This window comes from Xenopus laevis, chromosome 5S (genome assembly GCF_017654675.1).
Source record: "Xenopus laevis strain J_2021 chromosome 5S, Xenopus_laevis_v10.1, whole genome shotgun sequence".
Classification (NCBI taxonomy): domain Eukaryota; kingdom Metazoa; phylum Chordata; class Amphibia; order Anura; family Pipidae; genus Xenopus; species Xenopus laevis.
Genome location: NC_054380.1, coordinates 102,550,851 through 102,569,428, shown reverse-complemented (window position 1 = coordinate 102,569,428; position 18,578 = coordinate 102,550,851). Strand labels below are relative to the sequence as shown.

Sequence of the window (18,578 nt, the reverse complement as noted above, 5' to 3'; positions counted from 1 at the left end):
TTTCCTACACAAAGACTTTAGCCATGCTCTTAGCTCCCTAAGCTCCTGCTGGCACAGGATAAATTTCTGAAAAAATTACATTGGAAGACCTTTCCTTAATTTATAAAATCCCTTGTCATAGTGCTGAGTTCAGAATTGGTGCAGGAAAAATACTGAAATCATGCAATCGCACAAAAATGCCATTCCCCATTTGGTATCTTCAGCACCCCCAATGGCAAGACATTTCCTGGTATTTTGTCAGTTCAATAAAACGCAGAAAACAAAACACACATATCTTTGCCCAAAAGGCTTTTGAGAAGTAACATAGAAAAAACACACATTGAAAAAAGACACACATCCAAGTTCAACCTTAAGTCTGTATTTCACCTGCCTAACTAATTGTTGATCCAGAGGAAGGCAATAACCCCATCTGAAGCCTCTCCAATTTGCCTCAGAGGGGGAAAAAATGTCCTTCCTGACTCCAAGATACCAGTCCTTGAATCAACCTGTACTATGAGCTATCTTCCATAACCCTGTATTCCCCCCTTGCTAAAAAGCCATCCAACCCCTTCTTAAAGCTATCTAATGTATCAGCAAGTACAACTGATTCAGGGAGAGAATTCCACATCTTCACAGCTCTCACTGTAAAAAACCCCTTCCGAATATTTAGCCAGAACTTTCTTTCTTCTAATCGAAATGGGTGCCCATGTGTCAGCTGGAAGGACCTGCTGGTAAATAAAGCATTAAAGAGATTATTATATGATCCCCTTATATATTTATACATAGTTATCATATCACCCCTTAAGTGCCTCTTCTCCAGCGTGAACAACCCCAACTTGGTCAGTCTTTCCTCCTATCTTAAGATTTTCCATACCTTTTACCAGCTTAGTTACCCTTCTCTGCACCCCCTCTAATTCAATAATGTCCTGTTTGAATGCTGGAGACCAAAACTGTACAGCATATTCTAGATGGGGCCCCTTTTAATACAGCTCAATACCCTTGATGTCCAGCATCTTACTTACCTCATCATAAAAAGCAATCAGATTTGTCTGACATGACCTATCCTTCATCAAGCCATGTCATTTACGGAGGCATTTCCATCACGCTACTGCTGGCAAACCAAAGAAAAACTTATGTTGCCTATAGCAACCAATCAGATCTTGCTATTGTTTTCTAACGTGTAGGTGACTGTTCAAATGGAATTGCTGATTAGTTGCTATGAGCAACATCACCGGTGAATATTTTTCTCCAATGTTTTACACAATATGATAAATAAGCCCATCTAGACGTCACCAAGGAGTTGATGACATGATGTTTCTCATTAGGCAGAAGATTCTTATTAAGCACAAGTTTCAGTCAGGAGACACAAGCGATACCACTAAGCAGCAGTTCTAATTTATAATATTCACTGAGTACCACTGGGATATAGTTTACTGGCTGCAAGATAGATTTAGCTGCATAGTGCTGCTCTGCATATATAAGAATACAGCCACTCTTTGCATTCAGGCAGACTCATTGGGCACAGCTTCTTCCTAGGACCTAGTTCCCAATATAAGTTGAAATAACTTTAAGACTCAGGAGAGGTTTATACATGAGAATACAGATTTCAGGCAGTGAAAGAGAGTGGCAGTCACAAGCGAGATCATTTACTTAACTCTTGCACCTGGGGGTTAAGTGGTAGGAGGCCGATGCAAGCTGATGCTTCTGAACTTGCACATCTGAATAATATGCAAGTTGGTGGCAGTCAGGCTGATGCGTATGTGTCAACTGCAAGAAGGTGGTCTTGATATGGTGGGCACTCATAAATTCCAGCAATCGAGATGTTTCTTATTCAGGCATTATGCCTTTTTTCTTTTGTGTATAGTGTTATGATTCAGACTCCTTTCTTGATTTTGTTTTTTTTTTACTGGTGGAAATTTTTAGTAAAAACTGCTAAAGAGATGTGATTCATAGCTTTTCCCCTGTGCTCAATACTGAAAGACAAATAAAATAGTGCTTTTTCATGGGGAAAATTAGAATAATAAGCCATTACCTGCAAGACACTGCCAGCGGAGAAGGTGAGGTGGAAATTAGTTTTCTGGTGGTAAATATGTCCCATGTGCTATCAGCTTTACAGGCAGAGATGCTCTGCAGACATATAAACACGGGCAGGCCCATTTATCAAAGTCCGAATTTATTTCAATATTTTCTGAAAACTACTCCGACCAAATCTGCCTAGGTTTTTTCTCCTTATTTATCAATACACAATTTTCTTTGTGGGAAAAACCCTAAAAAAAAAAAAAACTTATCGAACAAATTTTTTGGCCGAAAAAAATGTAAACTTCAGATTATTGCAGGAAACCAAGATATCTTTGGGACTTCTCCCATTGATTTATATGCAACCTTGGTAGGTCTGAGATGCCGGACTTTTTCCATCCTTGGGGTATAATAAATCCCTAAAAATGTGTGTTTTTTTTCCCACTAAAAATTCAGATTTTATATTAAAAAACATACACACAACATTTTCAGGGTTTTGGCATTCAGAGTTTAATTAACAACCTCTGTGTCATTGCTTCTGCATAGCAAATCCATGATAAAGTCCTCTTAATACTTATAAACAGACTCTGTTTGGGTAGTTCCTGAAAAGGTTGGTGCTTTTGCATTTTAAACATTGGCCCAATTAACTATGTTCAGATGGCACACACCCACACTGGTTTGCTAGTGTCCTTTCCTGTTTGTTTGCAGAATGCTGACAATAGCCCTGTTGAAGCAAATGGAAAGGCAGAACTAAATCTAAGTATTGTTTAGTGTAGATTATACATGATAGGAATGTGTGCAGATCTTTGGGCTAGGAATTTGTCTGTGTGTGTAAGGCTGATGTGAATTTCTAATGAAATCTCCATGAATATGCCAGGAGAAGTGCCAATTGATCTTACACTGGAAGTGCACAGTATGCCTGCGTTGCTTTAATGTGCATTTTAAAGATTTTTTCCATTCTTCTTTTTAGAAGTGTTATTCTGCCTAGCACTAAAGCTGCCAGCTACTTTCACAAATGATTAGAGCAAATAGCTGTGAACTGTAATACGGGAGAATGGAGTCTACAGTGGATGCCAACTTGGTTACATAATATAGCTTGTGGCTTTTATATAAAATCGGGGTGCTTGCACTTAACCCCTCCACTGCATGTGCCTAATGTATTTTTCCTTCTGTCACATTCGGCTTCTTAGTTCTGTTACATTAGCATTTATTTACACTTATTCACTTCTTTGACCTAATTATCATTTTATTCTGCATTTAATTTGTAAATGAGTCAATTTAGCTTCAGTAAACTACAATTAAAGGGGTGGTCCACCTTTAAGTTAACTTTTAGTATGTTATAGGGCAGGTAATTATAAGCAAATTTTCAATTTGTCCTCATTATTTATTTTTTATAGTTTTCTAATCACTTCTCTTTTTCTTTTGACTCTTTCCAACTTTCAGATGGGGGTCACTGACTGAAATATTTGGGACCACCCGCTATATTTCTATTGTAGTCCTGCTGACCCTACTTGCAATACATGCATAACTGAAGTTTTGTCCATCATTTCCAAATATGGGGCAATTTATACTAGTACAGTTACCCATAGCAACTAATTTGTTTTCATTATTCTCCCTGCAATAGTCCAATCAAAGCTGATCGCTTATTGGTTTCAATAAGTTACTGTAGAGATATTATATATATTATATTTCCAAGCACCCATGCTAGTAAAGGAAGCTCACTTCCATATTGGATCCCCTTGAAAGTGTAACTTTTCAGACACACAACATTTATCTTTTTTTTTTTTTTTTGCCTCCAAACACATTGCCTAAATGGAACAGAAAAAGTGTCCATTTAATGGAATTTAGCACCAGACTATTAGCATCTAAATACTGTGCCTTTTGTGGCTACATTTACTGTGCCACCTACTCAGGCTAAGTGTTTAGCAGGTGTTGCTCTACTTTTGTTTTTGTTTTTTTTCTTCTCCTTTTGCTTTTTCTGTCTAAACGAACCAACATTTTCCACATCAGTGACCTGTCTTCCCAAGCCTCAAAAGGACACAACAGCCTCAGAATGATCCCTTTCTTTGTAGCCAACGTATAATTGGCCAATTGTGTTAGTGATGAGCAACTCCCTTCCCCCCACCTCCGTCCCAACTAGATTGTTGTTATGAAGCCTCATCGCCTGCTCCCTGAGGAGAGCAGCCCTGCCTGGTTTCTGTGGAGAGAGCAGTGCTATTGCGCAGGTTGAGGAGGCTGAGGCAGCATCCATTTTAATCTGCAGAAAGCCAGGGCGTTTTTTTTCCTCTCCTCCCCTTCACATGCTGTGACTTTCTCTTCCCTCCGCATCTTCTGAAATCATCCCTGTTTTTTGCTCTTCCCTCGGTGGATGATGTTCTGAGATGGTACACCAGGAAAATTGTGCTTATCAGGTAAGAATGCAGCATGGATCTAATGATATTCCTCATGGAAATGCCAGGCCTCCGCTGTGCTGGGAAGCAAGATGCCTATGTGTGAAGCAATGCTTCTTCCCAGCGTTATGGGTCCCTGCTCCATACCTTTCCCTGTTCACTCACTAATTCAAGGTACCTGATTTGGCTTTAATGTCATTATATTCTCTGCAGTATACCTGCCTCCATTGTCCATTTGTTATTTGATTAGAAATGCACACTTTATATTTAGTTTCATAGTTACTGAAAGGTTTATATTTGTTTGTTTTTTTCAAATTTTTTAATGTGGAAAAGGAGACAAAAACCCCATGTTTTGTTGTATATTTGCTTGTATGTGATAGCAGAGGTTTGTGCTGTTTATATCATGAGTTTTGTAATCAACAGTCTATACTTTATAAAGTCCAATTTTATCTAATAGGTATGGGATCCGTTATCTGGGAACCCGTAATACAGAAAGCTCCAAGTTATTACATAGACTCCCATTATAATCAAATAATCCAAATTTTTTTAGTAATACATTTTTTTAGTAATAAAACAGTACCTTGTACGTGATCCAAACTAAGATATAATTAATCCTTATTGGAAGCAAAACCAGCCTATTGAGTTTATTTAATAATATAATAAACCCAATTATAAAAGATCCAAATTACGAAACGATCCATTATCCAGAAAACCCCAGGTCCCGAGCATTCTGGATAACAGGTCCCATACCTTTATATCATTTTTATGGTTTGGGGCAGTAGGGTTAATTGAGTTTTTTTTAATTTATTTTCCTCCCAAAATAGGACATAAATAAGAAATGATTACCTTTCAGCTTTTTATGTTTAGAATGAAACATATATATATATATATATATATATATATATATATATATATATATACACATACACACACACATACAGTAACATGCTTTCACCTTTTATGTATACAGGTATGGGACCCATTATCCAGAATGCTAAGAACCAGTGGTTTTCTGGATAAAGGATCTTTCCGTAATTTGGATCTCTGTACCTTACATCTACTAAAAAATCATATACAACCAATAGGCTTGTTTTGCCTTCAGTAAATATGAATTATGTCTTAGTTGGGATCAAGTACAAGGTACTGTTTTATTACAGAGAAAATGGGGATCACTTTTAAAAATTTGAATTATATAATTATAATGGAGTCTATGGGAGACAGCCATTCCCTAATTCGGAATTTTCTGGATAACTGGTTTCAGGATAATGGATCCCATACCTGTAGTACACTTCGAGCCCATAATAGTTTGGTATAAATACAGGGGCATATTTATCAAGGGTCGAATTTCGAATTGAAAAAAATTCAAATTCAAAAAGACCAACCGAAATTAAGTTTTTTTTTGGGTTGAATAGGTCCGTATTCGGCCGAATTGGAATTGAAGTTTTTCCCCAAAAAACCTTACATTTTTCAAAATCCACCAGTTGACTCCAAATATTCTAGGAGGTCCCCCATTGGCTAAAACAGCAATTCAGCAGGTTTTAGATGGCGAATGGTCAAAGTCGAATTTTTAAAGAGACAGTACAAATTTTTTGCAAATTCTAATCGAATTTGGACTATTCCCTAGTCGAAGTACACAAAAAATAGCTCGAAATTAGAATTTTTTGAAATTGAAAATTCACCTCCTCGACCTTTGATAAAACTGCACCATAATGTTCAGTCTCTTGTTGCCAGAGCAATGTACAGCCCAAGGTCTTTCCGAGATCATTATATGGGCTGTAAAAGGTTTTTTTCCCACACAGACCACAATCAATAGTGTTTTGCTGCCTGCTGTTCTTTTATGTTTTATTGTTTGATTCTTGTCTGTTGTATAGCCTAGATATTTGGCCCTTTTTATATGCAGGGCTAACATGACGTTTGTCCAAATTATTTATATTTGAAGGAATAAAATCATGCTACTAAATTAAAAAACATAACAGATGATTCCCAGTAGCAAAGGGCATGGAACCTGGAACCTATTAACATGGGTTCAGACGTGTAAGGCATGTTTGGCATCATCCAATCAGTGTCAGTTATCTAAAGAATAAAAATGAATCCTTCTAGTAATAGTAATAAGTCCTATAACTATTTACTAGAAATGCCAAAGAACATGTGGCTTCAGACCGCCCCAATGGCATGTACTTGTTTCTGAGTTTAAAGGCTGCCATCAAAAGGAATTAAAGGCACTAAATATAATGAGGCTAATAAAAATAAAAGTTGTAAAGTTTGCACCAATTCTAGAAGCCCCCAGCTTGCAGCATTTATTGGTCACCTGCTTAGATGCAAACATCCGAATGGTTGCTATTGGTATTAAAACTGGTGCAACTTTTTTTTGTTGGTTACACTTTTGTCGGTTGCAGCTTTTCTTTACTTTACCCGAATGTATGTTACTATTCGATTGAGATATGTGGAATGCTAACTTCTGCTAACATAATTTTCACGCGTATGCAGGTTTGCTCTATGCCAGTTGTTCACAGGTTTTACCTTATTTTAACTCAATATATTTTCAGGATGTTGGCCGACTGATTGACAAGTGTTTTTTCTCAGTTGGGCTTTTACTTTTATTTCCCGTTTTCTGTTTTCAAGGCTGAAAATTTTACTTTTATAGAAGAAAGTGCTTTATTGAAGTAAATTCCTTTATATTTTAACGTGTTTTTTTAACAAAATCTAGGTGAGCACCTTTGCTGAGAGCATGAGGGAAAATCAGCAATCCAGTTTGCTGCACTCCCTTTGCACTCACAATTTTACTGGTTACTCCCTATATTATCCACAGATTAAGTTATTTTTAAACTTTATTTTGTAATTTTTATTATTAATCAGTGTGACGGCATATTGTGTTTAATTTTCCATATTCTAGTGATAAAACCAGGGAGATGTACAATATAATTTTGTGGGACTGGGAGGAAGCTGAACTGATCTATTTACTTTTATTTAGAACATCATGGATTGAACAACTGAGTAAACTGCTATTTGTGGCACTTATAAACCACACTGAATAAAAACACTACCAGCAGTTATATTTAGCACTGTGTTGGGGGGTAATGGGATCTGTGGCTGCCAACCCCATCTCTAACAACAATATTATTTATCATAAAGGCAGTGTTCAAAAAGTATTGTTTTTCCAAGTAGGAATGTACCACAAAGCATGTTGTGGCTGTATAGATTTTAATATACTTATGATTAATAGTTTAATGTGGCACCTACATGAAGTTTCTCCTTGTTTTAAGCTTAATTGGTGAGTTCAGGGCATTAATGCCAGCTCAGATCATCTCATATACTTACATGCCAATTATATACCCATACATTTGCTGTTTCTGTGTTACCATATAATATTATTGGGCACTTAAAGGGGTTGTTTGCCTTTAAATGAACTTTTAGAAAGCTGCAGAGAGTGCCTTTTGGAGGCAATTTACACTTGGTCTTCATTCATTTTTGCAGTTTTTGAATTATATTTTTGTTCAGCAGTTCTCTATTTTGTAAATCAGCTGCTAAATGGTTGCTAGGGTCCAAGTTAATCTAGCAACCAGGCAGTGGTTTGATCAAGAGACAGGGTTATAAATAGAAGAGGGCCTAAATAGATAGATAAGTAAGAACAAGTGAATATAACAATAAAACTGTAGCCTCACAGAGCAATAGTTTCACTTCTGAAGTCGGTGACCCCCATTTAAAAGCAGGAAACAGTCTGAAGAGGAAAATATGGAGACCAACTGAAAAGTTGCTAAGAAGAGGCCTTTCTATAACTAAGCTAATAACAAAACTAACATGCAAACCAGCTCAGAAGTCCCGTCTTGTACCCAGAGGTTTAGGCACTGATTCATTCCTATTTTGAGAACTTACAGTTATTTAACTTTTGGAGGCACTGATCTGATTGATGACTCACTTTATATGATCATCCATCAGTATTGATGTCACCATAGAGTGATGTAAGGACAGCCTCCCACGAAATGACTCATTTCCAGTTGCAGAAGTTTGATTTGTTGGCTTGATCGTGGCTGTATTACTCATTGTACCCCAATATTCATTTAAACAAGTCTGATTGCTTTAGTTATGTATATCTGGTATTACTACCTGATAAAGCAATGTTAACTTAATGCATGTAATATCCCTCTCTGTAACCCCCTCTGTGAAGTTCTTGCTTGTGCCTCGCTGTGCCCTGTCAAAGCTCATATTTCTAATCTGCTGATACAGAGTTGCTGTCTATTTCACCTTGCATGTCAAACCAATATATAGATAGCTCAGCAGACGAGTATGTGCTTTCATCTCCAGCTGCCCATGGTACTTGTCCTTGTCTATTCCTCAGACTTACCTGCCAGCATTGTTTTGTCAAACATCAGACCTTATTTCCAAACATGCTCTGTCACGGTGTAACCCCTCTTTAGCAGTAAAAGTATTAGGCACCTGCATGAACATGATGAGATGCCAACTGCTCAATTAACTTAAGAACACCCCTGCTCTGCATTGCATATGTTATTTATGGAAACCATTCTGGTATTTAACCATACAGTGTTCTTTTAAGCTTTGCTTTCTTCTTTAATTTAGGATTTGAGGAATAAACAAATTACATAGTTGCGTTGTACCATTTACACCCTAGTGGTATGTAAGGCACTTCCCCCCATCAGTACTCATGCTGAAAATCTAATTAAAGGCAATTAATCAGCTAAGCACAGAACTGCTTTTCATTATAACAAAAATAGCTATTTTATTATTATCACCATCATTATAATTATGAAAGCATTTCTACCGATTTTGTATTGTTTTGCGCACATATTAATGCACGGACATATTCAAATGCTTTTAATGTGCTGAATCGTTGTATTGGGTAATTACACGTAATCGTAAAAATTCTCTGGTATATTTAAACGTAATATTGCCCATTAATGATAGGTCCTTCTTAAAGGTAAATATCCTTGATAGTGTTTGGTAAGCAGCCTTTTCTTGTCCAGGGGAATTCATTGGAGTGTACCTTTATAAACATCATGTCTGACCCATGTAGATCTAGGGTTGCCACCTTTTTTGGAAAAAAATACTGGCCTTCCTGTATATTTAGATTTTTTTTCCCTATTAATAACATTGGGGTCAAGCATATTTTTTACCGGTCGGCCCAGTAAAATACTGGCCAGGTAGCAACCCTATGTACATCATGCAGTGCCAGGCTACTGGGAGGCATTGGCACAGTAATTACGACACCATAATAACAAATCATCCCTTCTAAATATACTGCTTCTCTTGGGCATTTCACACATTCCCTTGTGGTGTATAATGTAGGTTGTAGCAATAAGAATCAGGTGCCTAAAGGGATGATGCAATTAATATATATATATAATATATGGTGTGTGTGTGTGTGTCCATAGAGCAATAATACTGGTGAGAAGCCAACACCATCTGCAAAATGAAGAATGAGGATGATGAAATCTGTCTGTAACTCTAATGATCCAAGGGTAGATAAGACAGCATTGTTTCATTTGCAGAGTGTGGCTTATTTTTCAATTAACCTTAGTATATTACAATATATTTAAATATACATATTTAAATATATTTCTGTATTTCATACTTCCCTAAACTGTTTATCCTGCCTCTCATACACAATTGTAACAAATGTATTTGGCAGAATCTGGAAGGAATATAAATGTCATTTCCAGGTCAATGTGATTTCGTTCTTATTATTCTATCCTATATTATTGGCAACAAAAGACACAGGTGTCTTGGGGGGGGCAGAACAAATAAAGATTTTTGTTTATTGACTGGGTGTGACTTTACACATCTTGGTAGAAAAGCAAGATGCTTCTGATTCAGGTCACTGTTGCTGTATTCTTTGTGGCTGTGGATTCAGGTGTCTGTGTTACACCCTTGGTAATCGATAAAGCATAAAGGTGAATCAATCACAGCTCCAAGCAGTAGTTTTAAACTGCAAAATATTTATTAGCAGTGTTTGCGCACTACATGTTTCGGGCAGTGCCCTTTTTCAAGTGTAACAACAGTGAGGCATTGTGGGATATAAATACCTTCATGGAACATAACTCCTCCCCCAACTTAAAGTGACAGTGTTATAGTGAAGACCTTTCTAATCCATATGGTCCTATTAATCAGTCCATAATATCACAGAAAAATCAAAAATATCAAAAAATGTCAAAAATATATATAATGTCCATCTCAGTGTCCAGTTTGTAAGGATATTGCTTCTTCCAGCCTATCCTTGCAATTTTAAAACCAGGAAAAACAAGTAACAAGAAATGGTACTGCCACTGGTAATGGCCTACCCCAGGGATGCTTCAAGCATGTAGCAAGTCCGTATTACAATGTAATTAAGACATTGATTCAAACATTTTAGAAACATTTTTAGAAACATTTATATTTGTTCAATATTGCCAGCAATTACATATAGCTCCTGTAACATTTCTGCAACATTTATGTTACCTTATCACGGCAGGAGTTCCGTAATGTGTATTTTCTAGCTGGCCAATTAATTCCTGAGAAAAAAGAAAGAAAGGTCAATAACAATACAAAATTTCGCATACATTGTTCATAGAAAACATTTCAGGCTAGTGTAGTCGTTCATACCCTTAGGTTTGCTGCAATCTAACTTGCTTATCCAAAAGGCTTCTCTCTGGAGCAGCAATCTATCCCAATCTCCACCTCTCTGTGGTCTTTTTACTACCTCCAAGACTTTCCACCTTAGTTGGGTTACATTGTGTTTGGCTTCAGAAAAATGTCTTGAAACGGTGGTATCAGTATATGTATCTGCCTTGTAGTTCCTAATAGAACCTTTGTGTTCCTTGATTCTTACATTAACAGGCCTAATTGTTTTACCCACATATAATTTGCCACAGGGACATTTTAGTGTGTAAACTACATGTGTACTCATACATGTGGCATTAGCTTTCAAACGTATTTCATTGCCTTTAGTTGGATGTTGGATATTGGGGCCCTTAATTATTGACGTACAACAATTGCACTTGTAACAAGGAAAAGTCCCTATTTTAGTATTTTGGTTGTATTTTTGTTTAGGTTCCGTAGGGCTTATTAAGTCACCTAATGTAGATCCCCTCTTATACGCAAAACATGGGGATTCTTTAAATAGGTGACCGTAATAGTTATCCATCTGAAGTAAGGGCCAGAATTGTTTCACGATTTTTTCAATGTCTTTACTTTGGTTATCATACTTACTCACAAATATTGGTCTATTGGGATTGTTTGTATCCCTCACTTGTGGTGCCAGTAAGTTCTCACGTGGAATGTCTCTTACTTCTGTTAGCACTTTTTCCAATTTTTGCCCAGAATAGCCTCTTGCTTTAAAGCGATCTGTGAGATCTAATGCGGCTTTCTCAAACAATAAATCTGATGAGGCAATTTTCTTTGCTCTCAAGTATTGCCCTTTCGGAATTGCTCTTATAATATTAGGATTATGAAAGCTTTTTGTGTGGAGTAGATTGTTGCGGTCTATTTCTTTTCGATATAGATTAGTGACGAGTGACCCTTCAACAATTCGAACATTTACGTCCAAAAAGTTAAGTTCAACCTTCGAAAATTCCGTTGTAAATTTCACCGTAGGGTGTGCCTTATTTGCTTCAGTGACCATTTGTTCAAACAGTTCTACTGGGCCATCCCAGATCACAAAAATATCATCCACATAGCGGTGATATTTCTTAATATATTGTAAAAATGGTTGTTTCAAAAATAGCCTAGTCTCAATATGATACATAAAGATGTTGGCAAAAGAAGGGGCTACTGCAGAACCCATTGACGTGCCTTGGGATTGTAAATAAAATGTATTGTCGAAACGGAAGTAATTTTTCTTTAAGACTATTTCTAAGCAATCCAACAAGAAATATATGAGTCTGGTTGGCAATGAAGTATTTACAAGTGCCTCCTCTATACATCTTATACCTTCATCTTGGGGTATAGAGGTATATAAACTTTGCACATCAATACTACAAAGAACAGCATTTTCGTTCAGTGTGCCGACATCGCTCAAACAATTCAAAAAAGCAGTGGTGTCTTTTAGACAAGTTGGTAATTCAGCGACCAATTTTTGCAGATATTGGTCCACATATTTTGATAGTGGTTCCAATATGGAGTCTATACCTGAAACAATTGGTCTGCCGGGTGGGTCAATCAGGGTTTTATGAATTTTAGGCAAGATATAGAGAACAGGTGTTTTTGGATGTTCATTTAGGAGAAACTCTTGGGTGTCTTTATCTATTACCCCATTCAAACAAGCATCAGTTACCATGGTTGTAATGTGCCTTTTAATTTCCCAAACTGGGTCTTGACTTAAAGGTGTATAGTGACCTGGAATATTTAATTGCCGCAGAATTTCAGCGTTATACTTAGATTTATCCATCACTACGACAGCTCCACCTTTGTCGGCTTTTTTGATTATTATATCCTTATTATTCATCAGGGTATCTAGTGCTGTTTTTTCTTTTTTTGTAAGATTAGGTCTATGGGAATTTAACCCCTTGCTCTGTAATTTAATTACCTCAGAGTTTACCACATTCATAAACGTTGTAAGGCTGTCATTGATGATATCAGGAGTAAAATTACTCTTTTTATACAGTTTCTTAGGTAATGACACTGTGTCTTTAAAATACATTTTCAGTTTGAACATCTTGGTCCGGAACAATGATTGCTTTGTACATTGCACATATTCATTGTTTTTGAGGGTTTCCTCTGATGTGTTTGTACAGTTGCAGGTAAACCCCCCAAATCATGTGTGCTCTTAGGCATGTTTTGCAGTTGCCAGATATTGTCTCTTATTCCCATGGCCTGTACCTCTGTTTGTGTATTAGTCCCTGGACGTTTGTCTGTTTTAAAAAAAAAAAAAAAAGTCATGCCATCAATTGTCCAGAAAGCAATTCTTAGTGCCTGTTCTCCCTCATTTTGATGTATTTAGATTAAATGTTTTATGCAGCTATAATATTCCTGCCCATTTGACAGGCACTGTTATGAGATATATATATATATATATGTATGCTATATGTGCCCAACAGCTGAGTCCTTAGATCTTGGCATTATAGTTATTATATTATATACGCAGCGTGCAAGCTTGATAAAAGGCCACATCGGCCTGAAACTTTGCTGACCAGGTTTGCCATGAAATTGTGAATAAAGGCATTTTTAAACGACAAGGTGCTGTATGAAGAATTTTTGTCTGGCGTGCAGTGTTTTCATCTGACAGTTGGATAAATGTAGTTCTTACCTGCGATTTCTCCTTGGCTTCCTGTATCTTCAAAACATCCAACATATCGCATGCGTTTTGTCGCATGGCGATGTGTCGGCTCGAGCCGCACCATGGAGTTCCCTTTGTGTGTATTCAATGAATTGTTCTATTTACAACTCTGCTAAAATTCAAATATGAACATTCATAATAAAATGTATTTATGTTTGTATGCATGCAATCAAAAAAGCCACTTCTGTGTATGAGACCCTAAACTTGTGCTTGTCATGTTCCCTTCCCTATTATTTCTGTAATGTGTTCACTGAGTGGTGGAAGTTCCACTTAGAAGCGCTAAAATCTAAAAATAATAGCCATGGGATTCCAGAAGCTGTTTATGACTTTATTTGGCAAAGTGAACATTCTAATCAGTAGGCTACAGTTTGTTTTTCCTTAACAGTGGGATAAGCGATGAGTGCAGTATCAAGATTGACAATGGCTAAAGCAGAAAGATCTGTGTGGCCTCAAGCAACAGATGTCTTCACATATACGCGACAAGAACACACTTGACAATAGGCTAATGTGTTGGGAAACTTAAACTTCAAAAGTTTGTTCAGCTGCACCAGTATTGGGCCTGGATACACAATAAATATTATACAAGGGTGGGCATGAGCACTGATGAATGGAAGTTTTAGTCAGTATATAAAAGAAACGTAGCAGTAAAAGAAAACCTCATTTTCTAGAAAAATTCTGCGCTGCATGTAGGAAAGTAATGTAGAAGGTTAGGAGACAGGAGCATGCATCATACTAAGGTACAGTATATAAGATCAGGTTTTGCATTTCATTTTGCATTCATTTAGTATAGGTATGAGATCTCTTATCCGGAACCCCCATTTTGTATTTATCAGGGGACCAGAAAAAAATGGTGTAAAATCAGGGAAATGTATTATGCATAATATATAGGTGGGACCACAAAACAACAATGTAAAATGAGGGGAAACTTAAAATCAGGGGATGCAAAATTGAGGTTTCACTGTATCTAGAATTAGGTGAAGGCCATTGCCCAAAGACTCCATTTTAAACATGTAAAAATGATTTCCTTTTCTCTGATTTCCTTTTCTCTGATAATAAAACAGTGCCTTGTACTTGATCCCTATTGGTGGCAAAGCAATCCTATTAGGTTAATTCATTTTTTTAAATATTTTTTTTGAAGACATATGGAACCCTTATCCAAAATATACAAAGACCCTGTAAAACCCCAGTTCTCAAGCATTAGGTATAAGCGACCCCAGTTAAATTATTGCATTAAGTATGCAAGTGGGATGATTAAAGCTGGCCATACACTATAAGATCCGCTCGTTTGGCGACATTGGATCTTTCCCCGACATGCCCAACACAGGGCTATATTCCGAACGTTCGGCCCTATGACCCCCTCATTGTTTATTTTTTTATAGTTGTTAATTATTTGCCTTCTTCTTCTGACTCTTTCCAGCTCTCAAATGGGGGTCACTGACTCCATCTAAAAATAATCAAATGTTCTATAAGGCTACAAATGTATTGTTATTGCAACTTTTTATTACTCCTCTTTCTGTTTAGGCCCTCTACTATTCATATTGGACCTTAACAGCCAGATTGCTGAAATTGCAAACTGGGAAGTTGCTGAATAAAAATTTAAATACCGTATATACTCGAGTATAAGCCGATCCGAGTATAAGCCGAGGTACCTAATTTTACCTACGAAAACTGGTAAAACTTATTGACTCTAGTATAAGCCTAGACACAACTACAGCCCTGTCTCCCAGCAGCGCACCTTCCGCCAAAGAGACTCCCCCAGCGATCGACCGGACTTCTTCGCAAAGTTGATGGCGACAGAGAATTGTGCAGAGAGTGCTGTGTGTCATAAAACCATCACTGATCTTTTGTATAACCAACAGATGGCGCTGTGTGATATTGCCATCACTGTTAATCCTTTATTCAACCAACAGATGGTGCTGTGTGATATTGCAGTTACTGTTATTCTTTCATATAACCAACAGATGGCGCTGTGTGATATTGCAGTCACTGTTATTCTTTGATACAACCAACAGATGGTGCTGTGTGATATTGCAGTTATTGTTATTCTTTGATATAACCAACAGATGGCGCTGTGTGATATTGCAGTCACTGTTATTCTTTGATATAACCAACAGATGGCGCTGTGTGATATTGCAGTCACTGTTATTCTTTTATACAACCAACAGATGGCGCTGTGTGATATTGCAGTCACTGTTATTCTTTGATACAACCAACAGAGGGTGCTGTGTGATATTGCAGTCACTGTTATTCTTTGATACAACCAACAGAGGGCGCTGTGTGATATTGCAGTCACTGTTATTCTTTGATACAACCAACAGATGGCGCTGTGTGATATTGCAGTCACTGTTATTCTTTGATATAACCAACAGAGGGAGCACTGTTATTCTTTCATAAAACCAACAGAGGGCATTGTGGGATATTGCAGTCTCTCCCCAAGTGAACTGTTGGTATAGGAATGATTAAAAGTGACTGCAATCTCGGCTACTGCCCGCTGACCCGAGTATAAGCCGAGGTAGACTTTTTCAGCACATTTTGGATGCTGAAAAACTCGGCTTATACTCGAGTATATACGGTAACTCAAAAACCACAAATAATAAAAAATGAAAACCAATTGCAAATTGTTTTAGAATATCACTACTACATAATCACACATCTACATCATACTAGAAGTCAAACATGAACTCAAAGATGAACAACCCCTATAAATATAATTTTCTAAGTACATTTTTTTCTGGTTATGTTCTGTCTACCAGAAACATTCTACCAGTTGTAAAACACTATAAAAATATTATTTCAAATAATTCAGGTTTGCCACAGAATAAAATGCTGCCATGTTTACATACATATGGTATGTTAAGCTCTGCCAAGCCTGTTGATATGCTGAAGCATTGTTAAAATGCTTTCAAAGCACATTAAATAATAATGTTGTGCCGTGATGGGGATCTGCTTTATGTTTTTCACGCCGCCAATAGGTAGAGTGACAACCCATGTCCTAATATCGAAAGAAATTCCAAGGATGGCAGTAAACAGTGCCAAGCCCATGGATTTTAAGTTAAATACTAAAGGGCTCATTTAGGAATGCAAGTCACAAATGTAATTGTGTCGGTACACACCAAAGTTTACCTGCATTGTCTCACACCTGACTTGCACTTTACTGATCTCACATCAACATTGTATCACCAAGAACACGGCTGGGCAATTCCTAAACACAAGGAAGGAAGTAATATATTAACACTGATTGCTCTGGGATAATGCACAGACTGGGGCTTTCTCTCTGTACGGATTATATAAATTACTTGAAAACAGAAAGCCACCGTCTGGTGAAATGTATGACTCTTAATTCTTTGGGTGGATTCCTTGTTCTCCTATTTAAAATATTCAGTTTTATATTGAATCAGAACTGGTTTATTTGTCTGAAACGATAATAACAATACAATAGATTTGCTCATTTAATAAAAGAGGAGGTAAGACATGTCATGGATTATATGGTACATGGGTTTTAGCTAATCTTCTTACAACAGATTAGATTCAATATCCCTTTAATTGCACGAAGAGAGAGAATTATCCCCTGCATGCCGTGACTATCTTCAATAAAAAAGAGAATCTGATTTAAAAGCATATTAAAGACAATGTTAAATGTTTTTTTTCATTTATACTAGAGTACACTTTTAAGATTTACAATCCACCAGGGATAATGATGTTAGTGTCTGAAAAGCAGCTTCTTTATCTCCAGCAGTCTAAAAAGGTCCTCGGATGGAAATGCTTGTGCTATTTAATGCTGTACTTGGGTGCAGTGTTGCTGATAATTCTAGACGTTGTATTAGAGGCCAGAACATTCCAGACAGTCATGTGTTAGACGTAGTCTGCTTAAAGGAAAACTTCACAAAATTAATATTTAAGCAACAGATCATTTATATCATATTAAGTGGCATATGAAAGAATCTTATCAAACTAGAGTATATATTTAAGTAAATATTGCCCTTTTACATCTCTTGCCTTGAACCACCATTTTGTGATGGTCTGTGTGCTGTCTCAGAGATCACCTGACCAGAAATACTGTAGCTCTAACTGTAACAGGAAGAAGTGTGGAAGCAAAAAACAGAACTCTGTCTGTTAATTGGCTCATGTGACCTAGCATGTATGGTGTGTTTGTGTCACCTTGAATCATACGATCCCAGGGGGCAGCCCTTATTTTTTAAAATGGCAATTTTCTATTTATGATTACCCAATGGCACATGCTACTAAAAAGTATACTATTATGAAAATGGTTTATTAACATGAAGCAGGGTTTTACACATGAGCTGTTTTATACAATATATTTTTAGTGACCTACATTGTTCTGGGGGTTTAGTTTTCCTTTAAAGGAAAAGGAAAGTCGCTCTTTACTTGGGGGTGCCAAAAATTAGGCACCGCAAGTGATTATATACACAGTATTTAGCTCACACCATGGGCCAGTGCTCCTATCAGCAGAAAACTGCACTGGTCCTGGGGTTCAAGCACCACAGAGCGATTGATTGTCTTCCGGATTCTTCTTTCTTCGCGTGGGTGTGCATGAGCAGTATCGCAAAAAGCCGAACTTTAACGAAGAAATCCGCTATTTCCTTCTAATGTGCATGCATCTGCTCCGGGAAATTTGAAGAAAGAAGAAAACGGAAGCTGATCGATCCGCGGTGTTCGCTGGAAGAACCCCGGTACCGGTGCCGTTATCTCCTGATAGGAGCACTGGACAGGGATGTGAGGTAAGTATATATAATCATTTCAGGGGTGCCTAACTTTTGGCACCCCAATTAAATATGCAGTTCCTTCTCCTTTAATAAAAAAGAGAGGTGCTCTAATCTGGAAGTTAATATTGGGACAGAGGGTTAAATTGTATCTCTTCTGTACCTCACTAACTACTCCTCCCCCCCCCCTTTTTTTGCACCTTCTGG

At 37.2% G+C, this 18,578-nt stretch overlaps 1 protein-coding gene and 1 long non-coding RNA gene across 6 annotated transcripts in view; one reads left to right on the top strand and one right to left on the bottom strand.

Moving 5' to 3' along the window:
• schip1.S (schwannomin interacting protein 1 S homeolog) overlaps positions 1–18,578 on the top strand; it is a 212,173-nt gene that overhangs the window by 175,077 nt on the left and 18,518 nt on the right. Inside the window, 1 exon segment of one of the 4 annotated variants that reach the window (NM_001095873.1) lies at positions 4,311–4,406. The exons of the other annotated variants lie outside the window; for them this stretch is intronic. Coding sequence (NP_001089342.1) covers positions 4,377–4,406 — 30 coding nt within the window. The 5' untranslated portion in view covers positions 4,311–4,376. 4 annotated transcript variants of the gene reach the window in all.
• LOC121394308 lies at positions 668–13,885 on the bottom strand. 2 transcript variants are annotated; one of them, XR_005961637.1, is made up of 3 exons: positions 13,621–13,885; positions 10,836–10,888; positions 668–704 (listed from the first exon to the last, which is right to left on the bottom strand). It is a non-coding gene; the product is annotated as an uncharacterized LOC121394308 (long non-coding RNA). The 2 variants fall into 2 exon arrangements; XR_005961638.1 differs by having other exon boundaries at positions 694–707.